At 32.1% G+C, this 13,375-nt stretch overlaps 1 protein-coding gene across 1 annotated transcript; it reads right to left on the bottom strand.

Moving 5' to 3' along the window:
• Positions 1–617: 617 nt before the first annotated feature.
• On the bottom strand, positions 618–6,295 carry LOC111634479 (patched domain-containing protein 3-like). Its single transcript, XM_023379252.1, has 4 exons — positions 5,775–6,295; positions 4,105–4,586; positions 3,457–3,792; positions 618–1,912 (listed from the first exon to the last, which is right to left on the bottom strand). Exons 1-4 carry the CDS (start codon positions 6,293–6,295, stop codon positions 618–620), a joined length of 2,634 nt encoding a protein of 877 aa, XP_023235020.1.
• Positions 6,296–13,375: the final 7,080 nt, after the last annotated feature.

Raw genomic sequence — 13,375 nt, 5'->3', positions numbered from 1 at the left:
ATTGAGACGAATTTCTACACCTAACGCATTGGGAATAGACTCCTTAGATTCACTTAACATAAATGAGAATAAACAAGAGCAGATTAATGAGAAAGGTCGGAGCGGATTGTAAGTGATTTTCATTCAAAACTGCAAGATACAGAAAGCCTTTGATAAATCTGTTTATACAATTATCAGAGCAGTACTTACATATTCTTTAAATAAGTGTAAATATTATTTAAAATTTTATTAAACAATAAACTGTATTAAAATACAAAAATTGTTACAAAAATAATCAGAAAAAATTAATAAACATTTTTAAAAATACATAGACGAAACCTGAATTATGTGCACGGACAACATGGCATTCTGAGATTCGTTGGTCACATTTTCAAACTTTTCTGTGCTTAGAATAATCTACTTCTTGATGTTTTGAAATTTCCAAATGATCTAAATGAAATCTGCATTCAAATGTATCATTTCATTTTTCTGTAAGAAGTTTGCTTCTGTTCAAACAATTCATTATAATGAAGCCGATATAATTTTATTATATAAATATTGAAATAAGTGATTGAGGAAATTTATGATAATTATTTCATTCCTCAAGCACTTTTTATGTACAACTAAATAATTATTTTTTATTTTAACAATTCTTCATTCGTATTCGGAAGAGCTGAAAACTTTTTGTTAGAACGCTGCCTCTCATCACTTTTACATAATAATAAGAGGAAACTGTCCCACAATGACAGCATAACTGGAAGAATACACAACCCTTGAATTATGGAAGAAACAATGAATATGATAAATATTTTAAACATATCTTTGAAAAATTCATACGGAGCAAATATTAATGGAGCAACGCCCAAAAGTGATGAAAGACAACCTTGCACAATCGCGTGACCAACAGTATCCAAGCAATCTTGTAGTTTTTCATTCGGATTCTTTCCTTTACTCTTCGCATACGCGTACGATATATGAGCTGCATAATCCGTACAAAATCCGGTAATCACTATTAAAAAAATTGTCACTATTGGATGGAATGTAACATCCCATACAGACATATATCCTATAGTTATTACTTCGATACAAACTATTGTGAGCGCAATACAAAATGCACAAAAGAAATTCGGTATGAAAATAATAAATATTAAAATTACCACGCTAGAACTAACGGCTATTGATTGAGTTGTTGTAGGAACTTCCTCAAATATACAATCATAGAAAATATATCGATAATTGTAGCAATATACCAGAAGATTATATTTATCTATTATATTCCAGAGATTGATAAAAATTTCATTTTCTTTCAGCGAATTATCAACCAGTTTTGCTTGAATAAAAAATCTGGAAGCTAACATTTTAGTGCCATCTTCACTGAATACAATGTCCTTGTTGAAGCGTTTGGCCCATTTGAATTCAAGAAATACTCTGCATAAAGCATCGGTGAAGTCTTCGGGCCGACTCAAATTGTATCCTCTGAGAGAAATCCAAAGCTGTGAATCTTTAATGAATTTCAAATATAGTCTCAGCCACGAATCCGTGAAATTACTTCCGGCCATATGAGGAGAATTCTCCAGTTCTGTCGTTAATTTCTCTAGATTATTCTGAATGTTTGGATCGGAGTAATCCAGTGTCGAGGTAACAATTATTTGGATTCTATCGCGATATTGCGAATAGAATGTAGAGTCATCACGGAGGAAGTTTATCATATAAGAATTGTCTTTAAATGACCTAGTGATACCTGTAGAAGGCTGTATATATTTCGTAAAATAGATTCCTCCGGCCAGATACAAGAGAAAAAGAATAATAATAACTGCTTTTACAATTGGAACCGTTAGTATCTTTCCTAGATGGTTTTTGTAACAAGTAATTGTTGTGTTGTCTTCAATATCTTTGCTTGAATAACAGCCGTACTTTATAAATCCCAGATTACCTATTAGAAAAATATAAAAATAAGATAAAAGTTTTCATTTAGTTTTATTAACTTTAAAAATATGATTATTATCTATATATATAAATGAGAATGTTTGGTTTTTTGTTTGTTTGTTCGCTATATACTTCTATTCCGTTCAACCAATTGCTACGAAACACGGTAGTTACGTTCAAATCCTTCTAACTTAGATCTTAACGTACATCTTACTTTAAAATATTGATTATTATAAAAAAATATACATTATATTCACTTAATATCTGAGACAGATACACTTAGCACTTGCTTGTATGGAGTGTAGTGTTTTATCCCTGAACATCATACTTTTCCTGTCAGCAATAGAGTCGTTACGGCTATAGGTTATATCTAATTTCATTCAGAGAAAATTATCTTTTTTATTGAAGTAACGCGACTTGCGGTACACTTACTCTTACGAAACTCTTCCGTAAGATAACATTTGTAATTATAAATCAAATACTATAATATAATATAGAAGAAGGGTTCGAAGTACGAAATAATCTAATAAACTTAATCTTTGTTGATATTTTTTTTCCCGAGCAACGCCGGACTTATCTGCTACTTTAAATATATTTTATAATTTCATATTCATTAGTGTAATGGCTAATTATTTTTCTAAAGGTAGTCAAAAATATAAAGGCACTCTTAATATTAATTCTTTTTATTATAGAAGAAGCTTGTAATAAGGTTTTTTCTGTATTTACTAAGAATATTCTCAGAAAATTTTAAAAATAAAATAATATGTGTTTTATTCACAGTTCGAAAGCTGAATTGGAAAAAATCCGCTTTGAAGTTCGAACTGCGTAAACAGTAAAAAATGCGCTCGTGCGTAAAAGCAATGTGTTGTACTGTACGTCAATGTCGACTCTCGCTCTCGCTTTTACGTTAAGCTCGTATGTTTCAGTGCTCCTTTTCTCTCCTTTTGTTTCTGAAGAGATATTAATACTGGCAGACAAAGGATTTCACATTGAAAATAACTGATACAAAGCCAGGCTGCATATTCCAGCTTTTACTAAAAGAAGTAATTATCGAGAGATACCGTTGAGGGATTAAGACTATTGTTAAGAAAGCAAATAAGTGTAGAAAAAGACATTGGTAGAATAAAGGGATACAAAATACTTCAAACAAGATTACAAATATCATTACTGAAAGTATGATTTTCATACAAACGACAAATTTCTTGTAGTCGCGGCTGCTTTGTGCAATATTAGTAACCTAACTGAATAACAAAAAGACACTAAGTTGATAAATAAATTGAATTTTTGCCCTTAAAATATGTCTTTGAATAAAGATTTCATTATTTCAATTAGTTACAAACTGTAGTTGTTTCTTTGATTAAACACTATTTTTTTATTTTTTAGTATTTTTATAACAAAAAGAATTGGTTTATCTTAATTCAAATACATCAACTAATTTCGAAGTTCTAAAAGTTTTGAAAGTGATTCACAATAATTTTAGTAAACGTTATAACAATAAACACCATTGTTTATACGAAACTGGCTATTTAACAATTAACTTTATTATGTTACCTGATGGTCGTTCATCCAGTTTAACAGGAACGAAGAGTCTTGCGTGCAAGTTCTTGGCTTCTCTATAACCATCCAGTGCAAGAAGTCCGCCGAAGAATGTAACCTGATAGATGTAATCTATGAAAATACTCAAAGCCATGTAAATTCCAACTATATGCAGAATTCTGAACGGAGTAGTTAATGCAATTAACGAACACGCAACGTTCGTCAAAGATGTTATGGTAATCGATACGGTAGCCTCGGAATACGTTTCACTCATTCTTTTTTCAACAGAATCTTTGGGGTTGGTTTTTCTCCATGCAGCTAACAGAACAAATGAGTCATCCAGTCCGATACCTGTAGAATACATTCAACCAATTGTGAGTTTATATTGAATAACATATTTATTTAAAATGTATTTTATATACCAACCTACAACTATAAACGGAACAATTATATTTCCTTCGGCATATTTGATGCCGCACAGCAGTAAAACACCAAAAGCAGTTATACTCATCCTTTTTTCAACTGAATCTTTAGGATTGGTTTTTCTCCAAGCAGCTAACAGAACAAATGAGTCATCCAGTCCGATACCTGTAGAATACATTCAACCAATTGTGAGTTTATATTGAATAACATATTTATTTAAAATGTATTTTATATACCAACCTACAACTATAAACGGAACAATTATATTTCCTTCGGCATATTTGATGCCGCACAGCAGTAAAACACCAAAAGCAGTTACCACAGCAAAGAAAGATGAGATACATCCGGAAACACCAATTAGTGGTTTACTCGTCACCCAATCCTTCGTCAGACAAGTTACACTTGCAAATATTGCCATACATATTCCACTAATAATCATATGCCATACAATATTTACGAATATATTATTAATTTCATTATCGATACTAATTCCACTCATTTTTGATACGCGTATGTAATTGAAGGAATTTTCAGCAAGTGTTTTTAGAAATTCTTCTTCCCATTTAACAGCAATTTCCTGTTTGTTGGAATTATAGTAATCGACGAAATAGAATAAACGAACTGCTTGAAAATCTGTTATAAAACTGTTTTCGTCGGTTGAAATCCCTCCTAAATTGATAGCGTCTATATTAATGTGCGATGAATTTATCTCCATCGGATACCTGGTTTAAAAAGAAATAGGGATGTTGAATCTGTTAATCTATGCATGTAGATGTATCCTGGTGAAAAATATGTTCTTTTATTGATATTATAATATCGCGTCATCGCTGGAGAACTCGCAAAGTAACAAGACCATGTACAGTACAGTACAATAATTGTACATGGTCTTGATTATTTGCAAGTTCTTTAGCAATGACGAAACGTAAATTACCAACAGATGGGATCCTTCTGCATTTCTTTTTTGCCCTACCATCTAATAACAGCGTACTTCAACTAAATCCCCCCGAGATGGATGAGGAACGTTGCAAAGGAGAATAACGCACTGATGGCATGGTTTTCCAGATCTCCCGATTTGACTCACTGAGATTTCTTATCGTAGGGTTACATAAAATATGGTGTCTACGTATCGTCATTACCAGTCAAAGAAAAAGAGATATTAACGGGTACTGTGTATCCGTTATTATTAAATATGTAACTTATTTTCAAAAATGAGTGTTGCAATGAACCTTCATTTTAGCTGGCAGCTTTCCTGTCATGAGCATAGCACAGCTTTATATTTCCAAGTATCTGAGCCGAGATTTACTGAACCAAATTCTATATATGAAAGTGGCTTGATATAGCTTCATGGTGAATTTCAAATTAAGGGGCTTCAGGAAAAGTATAGTGTTGACTTCAGACATTTTTCTTTGTAAGAATTTTTCTGCGTGAAATATTTTCTTATAAAAGATTGGTTTATAAGGATTAATTAATATCAATTACATAAGGCCCCCATCAGCAGGCGACCATGGGCAATTGTTCTTTTAGCCAGAGGCTAACGTGCCCGTGATGATCTGTAACATTTTAATTTTCGACAGCTCCATCATAGCACCTGATTAATGTTAAGTGTCATTGGAACGTTTTTGAAATGTTAGTTATTATTAATGAAAACTCTAAATATGTCAATTAGAGTCTGCTTGATTTTTCCTATAACAGACCATATCCTACAACAAGCCTCTATAAAATGGGGACATGCAATCGGAACTTACTTTCTAGACGAGTGACGAATAAAATAATTTATTTAATAAATAACGATTGCAATCGGGGGAGCCCTCTAGTATTAATTCATATATATTTGCATAAATAAATTATGAAACTGGAATATTAAAACAGTAACATAACAAAAAATAGAAAAATATAGCAATAATACTTACTTAATTTTCAGCTTTTTTCTTCCGACATCTTCAAATTTCCTATTTAAAGACAATATATTATTTCCATAACACTCTCCTTCCGATCTCATACAAATATCGGAATACGTTATATTTTGTCTTTTCCATTGTATTTTTATGTCGAGAATCTTTTCGTTTAGCATTTGTAATTCATCAAATATATATTCACGCATCATTGTTCCTCCATCTTTACACGTCGCTATAATCATATTCGCTCCGTAATATCCTATCATTCGTGAAAAATCAATATCTGTATTATTTTCCGGAAATAACTTCTCAATTTCTGTTCTGACTTTCAAAGTTTTTCCTGTTGACGGAACAACTAAATATTCCGTATCTTTAACAACTTGTAACTTAAATAAACCCAAAGCGGCTAGAGCAGTGAATACAAATGGTATTATTACAAAATACAATGGATGACGTCCAATCAGCCGTCCAAGGTGACGGAAACTTGAAGATAAATAGCGATTAATTGCATAAAATTTATCTTTGTCACACTGCATGTTCAATGATGTTGGTCTGAACAGTTACTCTCAATTTTTATCGCTTTTCTGTATTTATATATACATTAGTAATATTTCAGTTCAAATTTCTACAAGATTGATTGGTTATTTGAAGACTTGACATTCGAGGACGATTCTGAAGAATTTCAATAATCAATTAGGAAAAAGGAAATTGGCTACAATTAACCTAAATATATACAAAAACTATTATTACTTTTGTGACTAATTAAATTAAAGAATGTTTAAATTTGACGTATGAAATATTTATATAATAACTACTAAAAACTAATCATCATCTAGTTATTTAAGCATTAGTAACGTAAATTACGTAATTACGTATACTTTAACGTAATTTTTACGTTATTATATTTATAAGTTAACGATTTTATTATTTTATCTTGACTACAATTAGAAAGTGAATGTAAGGATAGTTTTCAAGATTTTATTTACATCCTGACAAAACTATTGTTTAGCTTTTACCGACATTGAATTTTGACAAGGTAAAAGAAAAAATATGATTTGTCTATGAGGAAATAGATACTAATCTATTTCCTCATAAACAAATCATATTTTTTTATGGCTTTTTATGGCTTTTATCATTATTTTTTTATAGCTTTTATGGTATTAAAAAATCAATTGACATTAACGTACAGGTGTAATGGCAAGCACAGGATGTCCCAAAAGTTGGTAGACATTAAAAAGATCACTTAAAATCATCAGATTGGAGTATTACAGTGGTGCTTTTACCAAGAGACTAGTCATAGAAAAAAATTGTTTATGGCATAAGAAACGTTTTTAGTTAAAATTTTCATCACTAGAGAGAGAACTACCTAAAGTCTCGAGTGTACTGTATACTAGGAGCCCAGATTTCTTCACTCATTTATAAGATGCTATTCGCAGTAACGTCACTGACATAGACCCTAGTATATTACATGAATTTGTGATTGATTTTATAACTGGCTTGCTAAATGGATGTGGTAGAGGGCACATTGAACAACTGCTGTTGTAGAATGTTCACGAATGGAAATGAATAAATGCTATACCATTTTGATTTTTCCCCATACCGGTCTGATTGTGTGATGATAATAAAGCAGGTGTACCGCTGAAAATTTAAAACAAAATTTGATTTCTTATGCCACAAAAAATTCCCCTCAAAGACAAGACATTTGGTGTACTGTACATTCCAAATACTCCAATTTGTTCATTTTATATTAGTTTTTAAATGCCTACGAAAATTTTCGATAATACAATTGTCTATTATATTCGTCTACATGATAATATTGCGTAAGTTATTCTATAAATACAGTACTATTAATAGCTAATAAAATAAACCCGTACATTTTACCTAAGTACAGGAGAGTGCTTTGTAAAATATTCCAAATTAATAGAAAAATATTAAATTTGTTTTTGAATTTGATAAATTTCATTTGTGTGTTTATAGACAAGTTTCTTATATAAAAATAAAGTGTATATGTATATTTAATATTTATTTGATTCTATTCATAAAGCTCAGATGTTACCTTGAAATATAAAATTTTTCTCTTCATGCGATAGCTTGAACGATTGAATAAATTTCTATTATTTTTAAGTAAAATTAATTTAAAAAATATATTTTAAAAAACACTTCTATTGCTACCTATTATAACTTTAAATTTTATTATCAGAGTAACAATTACAGTAGACCCCCTATAACACTGTTGATAATTCCGTGTTATATGAATTCCATGTTGTACGAGTAACATAGATTTTATAAATACGTGAGCCGTTCACAGCCCGGCACACGTATTTGTAAAATCTAAGTGACTCGTACAACATGGAATTCATATAAAATGGAAAAATCTACAGTGTTATAGGGGAATCTACTGTAATTTCTTAATTGTTAGACACGTAAAAAACGATAAATATAAGCGACACTCTCAATTTTTTTTAACGCAAACCCGATCCTAACTACCAATGCTCAGAGGTTTTATTCACTCGATGAGCAACCGCCAGAAAGGAAAGACTAAAAAATAATAAGGAAAAATTTATAATTACTTACCTTGTATTCACTTATGCTGGAAATTTTAAGTTGTTTCCATTAAGCAGCAAATTTTCTAAATGAAATGGAAGCCACTATAGAATCGAAACGTTTCTCTACGGGATAGAGCTTATTAATAAAATAGTACTGATCATACACTGATTTATTTTTAGCTTTAAACAATGGGACATTTATTATTATTCTTGTTTTTTTTGAAATTTTACCTTTGTACATATAAATGAAATTTCACGTTACGCAAGGTTATGCCTAAAGTAGTCAAACAACATAATAATAGATCTAATTATAATTTATTTTATATTTTATAAAAATTTTTGGAGATAAAGCGTCAAGTTGCTATCAAACTTCTTTCATTAAATTTGATTTTTTCATAAAATTGCAAAGTGTTTCTTCATTTTATAACAATTATAAATAAATAAATAATTTATTAAAATATCTCATGATAGATGCCATCATACAATAAATAGCCGGGTGACCCTTCACCAGATTAAAAACAAGAACACTCTTCTCCCAATTATTAATGACATTCTTGGGCTTCTTCAAAAGCTGCAACGTTCAAAGGATATTAACTTCTGTTGGGTGAAGAGCCACTCCGGTTGTCCTGGGAATAAACGGGCAGACCAGCTTGCTAAGGTAGCCCCTTCGAGGCTTACTGACATCTCCTTCTCCTCTATCCCTGTGTCATGGGTTTCCAGTGCCCTGAAGGTTTATGTCAACAGCAAATGGCAAAGTTAGTGGGACACTTCTGACTCAGGTAGGTGGACAAGCTCATTCCCAGGGTGGACAGACCGAATTCTACACACTTCAACCCTAACTTCTACATGACACAATTCATGACCGGGCACGGAAACTTCAACTACTACCTTGCAAGATTTTTAAAGAAATGTGACGGAAAATGTAGCAGCTGCCCACTGGAGGATGAGACCCCTGAGCATCTCCTCTACCATTGCGAGGGCACTGAGGAAGAAAGGATGGAACTTATATCCACCATCCTAAAAAACAACGACACTTGGCTTGGAACCCGAGCGTCCTCATCAGTCATAATCTCTATTACAAAGTCTTTGAAAACTTTGTGACAAGGCTCATCTCCAGCAGATCGACTCATCATTATGTGGACTCTACCAATACGGACTATCTTAGCTGTGATATTTTGTCGCTGGTAGGGGCCCTACAGGCCTCCCTTCCTTTTGTCGTTTAGCTGTGTAAAACTACGCTGTGTATAACCACACTGTGTGGTTCGTTATCTTTTGTATATATTTTGTCGTGCAATCTCATGTACACTTTTTCACCAATTTTGTGCTTACTGACATCTCCTTCTCCTCTATCATGGGTTTCCAGATGACGACTCTTATTGGGCCCCTTTATATCTATTGCCTTTACGTTCAGCAATTGAGGCCCAGCAACGGCGCACATGTAATCTTCATCCTTCCTCTTTCTCTTTCCCGTCTTCTCCTACCCGTTTTCAACCCCCTTACCTCTTTCTTTCCCTTTCTTCGCACGCTATGCCTTTCTGTGCGGCCTGGATCTATCAACTATCTATATACTAAAATAATAATGTTTCATTTTATTTCGATTTTAACGCCACAATGTTAGGCTGAAATAACCAAACTCTTTATATAATTTTTGTTTTAATATTTCTTATATTATTTGATTTATGTAACTACAACTGTTTAAATTCTCTATGGTTATCGCTGTTAAACTATAAAAGGAGAACATTGACTGTATTTGACGTTAAAAGAGCTGATAATTTAAACAAATCAATAAACAACTGCAGATTAAACAGAAAAATGTTAACACTTACGAACGTGAAATTCAAGCAGTCAACGTATTCTGAGTATTATGCATTGGTAGTAATTTAAAATTATGACTGGAACCAACAGATTTACACACGTTTTATCGCAGAACAAAGTTTATATTAATTATAGATAAGATACGTCATATGAAGAAAAAAAATCTGTATGATAAAACTCGGTATATAGCTTATATAATTTGTTTTGATATAGTTTATAAGATAACTGATATGTTTAGGAGCATATAATTAAACAATTAATGAATCGATTTGGAATTTTTGAAATATTGTGCTATGTAATTAATAAAATCAGTTTTTAATTAATACTTTAATTAAATAATTAAAAGTGTAAAACGTGGTGATTTATTACTAATTTAAAAAAATGAATTACGAATCGAGCGAACTGATAAACAATTTTATATGAAGGAGAAAACTAGCGCAAACAGAAAAAGTTAGAATAATATAAAAATATTAATGACCAAAATTCAATAAATATGTGACGTTAAATTATATTTCTAGAATATATATATATGCTTCGAGTTCTAATTACTATTTATAAACTGAATAAATATTTAGTTAAACATTACGCGGTAGTTTTGTTTGTTAATCGACTCGGGCCATCAGTGATGTTCACAATGAGCTACAATTTAACGTATACTTGTTTATACTGGCATTTGTAAAATTTCAATATAAGGACACTGTTTTACCATTTTCACTAACGTTTTCTTATTCACTCCTATCTCGTGTATGGTAACACCCACTGACCGCATTGACAGGATTGTACATCTGAGGCTTCTTTGTGTGCGTAAAACATTATAAGAATGCAAATTAAAGTAAGCACCGACTCGCGATTCAGATGGCCGGTTTTAATTTCTTCGATTAAACAGCTAAATAATTGCTGCTCTCGGGCTCACTGGGGCTATACCAATTCCTGTATTTACGCGATGAATTTTTACACGACTATGAAGTAAAACTAGATTTATAAAGTTATAAACGGAAAAATAAAATCCATATTACTTTAATAAATTAGATCTAAATAGCTTTTTGGTCCGTATAATTATTTCACAAATATTTCTGATCTTTGGGCTTAAAAAGGTTGAGAAATTGAAGTATAACACAAGGAAATTGTTGCGATCGGTCACACTTTTATTTGTCTTTTTTTCATTTTTCGACGTTTTGATAACCGAGGAACTGAAAAGTTTAAAAGAAAGCCTTGCAAAATTCCATCTGTCTGTGTGTGTGTGTGTGTACCGGACCTGAAGGAACAATGTCATTGTCCCCGGTCCCCACGGGAGAATTTGTCGCTCGCGTTTTTTGTACCCTCCGAGGTCATGGAGGTTCTCTCCCCCTTGATAGGGGATGCACTGTACAGTACATACGCATTTGTTTGCGTGCAGGCCCTATGGCAAGGTTACGGGCCATTTCGTCCGGTTTTGGACTGTTTTTGTACAAACGGTTGCTTTCCTTTCTTTCCTCCAAAGGCATGGGTGATTTGTCTATCTTTTCCCCTAAGAGGTTGTATATTCGCGCGTATTTGTTTGTTGAGCTCCAAGGCAAGTCAGCCGTATTGAGGCTTCTACTGCCTCAAAACAGAGACAGTTATACTGTATACCATTGTATTTTGGCTATTTATACGTTTTTGTGTTTAATGGCATTCGGCAGGTGCTCTCAGATGTAATATTTCACTCTTTTCTATCTACCTTTCTCTTCTCCTCGCTCCTCTCACTTCTATTATAACTCTTCATCTTTCCTTTTCCAAGGTTATACCTATTGGTGGTGGCTTTCTAATCCTTTAGTAAGTGTGTGTGTGTTGGGGCATATTTCGTTTATTCTCTCTGAATGGGGTTAAAATAAAGAAACGAAATTTAATACGATTACGGATTTAATGAAAATTTTACTCGTTTTGGCATTTAAAATTCTTAAACTCATTTATACTCTAAAAATTAAGATTCTTGCTATGTTGTAATAATTAATAACGTAAAAATGTTTTTAATTACCAAAATCTGGTAACAGATGTCGCCACACACAGTTACTTTTCTGGCTGACAATTACACTGGCAGAATTCCAGTACTTTTCGTTGACATATAAACGTACCGTACTAGCAGGAAAGCCCGATGTTTCCCGGGACAAAAATGAGTACAAACATTAAGATTATTAGACTATTTTGTACTTCCAATCCATCTATTATATTATATTATAATATTTGATTTATATAATTACAAATATTATCTTACGTAAGGGTTTATAACACCGAGTGCCCACTCTAACACATTTTTAAAATATTTCTAATCGTGTACATTAGAGAAATAAAGAATTTTTTAAAATGTGTTAAATTGGTCACTCTGTAATAAACCCTTACGTAAAATAACCTTTGTAGTTGTGTAAACCAAATACTATAATAAAACATACATGAAAACGAAAATGATATAAAGAGTTTAGTTATTTTAGGCTACTAATGTCATGTTTATCTCGATACTCGGATGGTACAAAATGGCACATATTCAATGGTCAAGTAGACACAGATTGAAAATGTCATCTCTTAAAAAATTTAACGTATCGTATTTTTTTCTAATGTTAGAACTAACAACCTCTTTCACTCACACCCGAATTGAAATGGTGATAGATCGAATATTTAAACTCGAACCCTGGAAAACCGCTTAAATCATATTTTGTGCAGGCTGTCAACCTCACGTTACGTAATTTTCCTATTCTAATGCTACCATCCATACCTCTTGATCCGATAGAAAGAAGGGACTGTTGCGGAACGGGTGAAGTAATTCGACCAAAAGTAATGGTTGACCTCCTCTCTTCCGGAAAGACAGTCAATGACTATTACTTAGTACTCGTCTACTATTAATATTTGAAAAGTGATCCGTGTTAGACAGGTTATGACCCCGCGTGTGATCTACTTGATTGTTTCAGCCAGTTTTGAAAGAAATTGACCTTTTTCAAAGTGTTAGTTGCCTCAGAAGAAAGCAATTAAATACAGTAGAGCGTCGTTTATCCGAATCAATTGGGGAATGGGGTTATTCGGATAACTTATTTTTCGGATAACCGATTATGTGCGAAAAAATATAACCTACCCCGTGTTGAAATTTTTCTCCGTTGCGTGTCGCTTCGCGTTGAATTCTCGTCGATGTTAAGCCTAATGTAAACTTTTTAAAATAATAATCGTAGCTATTGTATCGTTAAAAATTATTTTTTTATTTTTTACAAACAAAATAAATATATTGAAAAATATAAAAACAAAAAAAAA

The sequence above is a fragment of the Centruroides sculpturatus genome, unplaced genomic scaffold, assembly GCF_000671375.1.
Source record: "Centruroides sculpturatus isolate CEXI.00-Female unplaced genomic scaffold, Cexi_2.0 scaffold710, whole genome shotgun sequence".
In the NCBI taxonomy this organism is placed as follows: Eukaryota; Metazoa; Arthropoda; class Arachnida; order Scorpiones; family Buthidae; genus Centruroides; species Centruroides sculpturatus.
The sequence above is the reverse complement of the archived record's forward strand: the minus strand, read 5'-3'. Positions and strand labels throughout refer to the sequence as shown.

What these genes read in the sequence shown, in the direction of transcription:
- LOC111634479 (XM_023379252.1), bottom strand. Translation starts at nt 6,295, where the DNA reads ATGCAGTGTGACAAAGATAAATTTTATGCAATTAATCGCTATTTATCT. An exon ending in AGAAAAAAGCTGAAAATTAA is followed by an intron (nt 4,587 to 5,774) that starts GTAAGTATTATT and finishes TTTTTAAACCAG; the next exon opens with GTATCCGATGGAGATAAATT. An exon ending in TGTTCCGTTTATAGTTGTAG is followed by an intron (nt 3,793 to 4,104) that starts GTTGGTATATAA and finishes TGTATTCTACAG; the next exon opens with GTATCGGACTGGATGACTCA.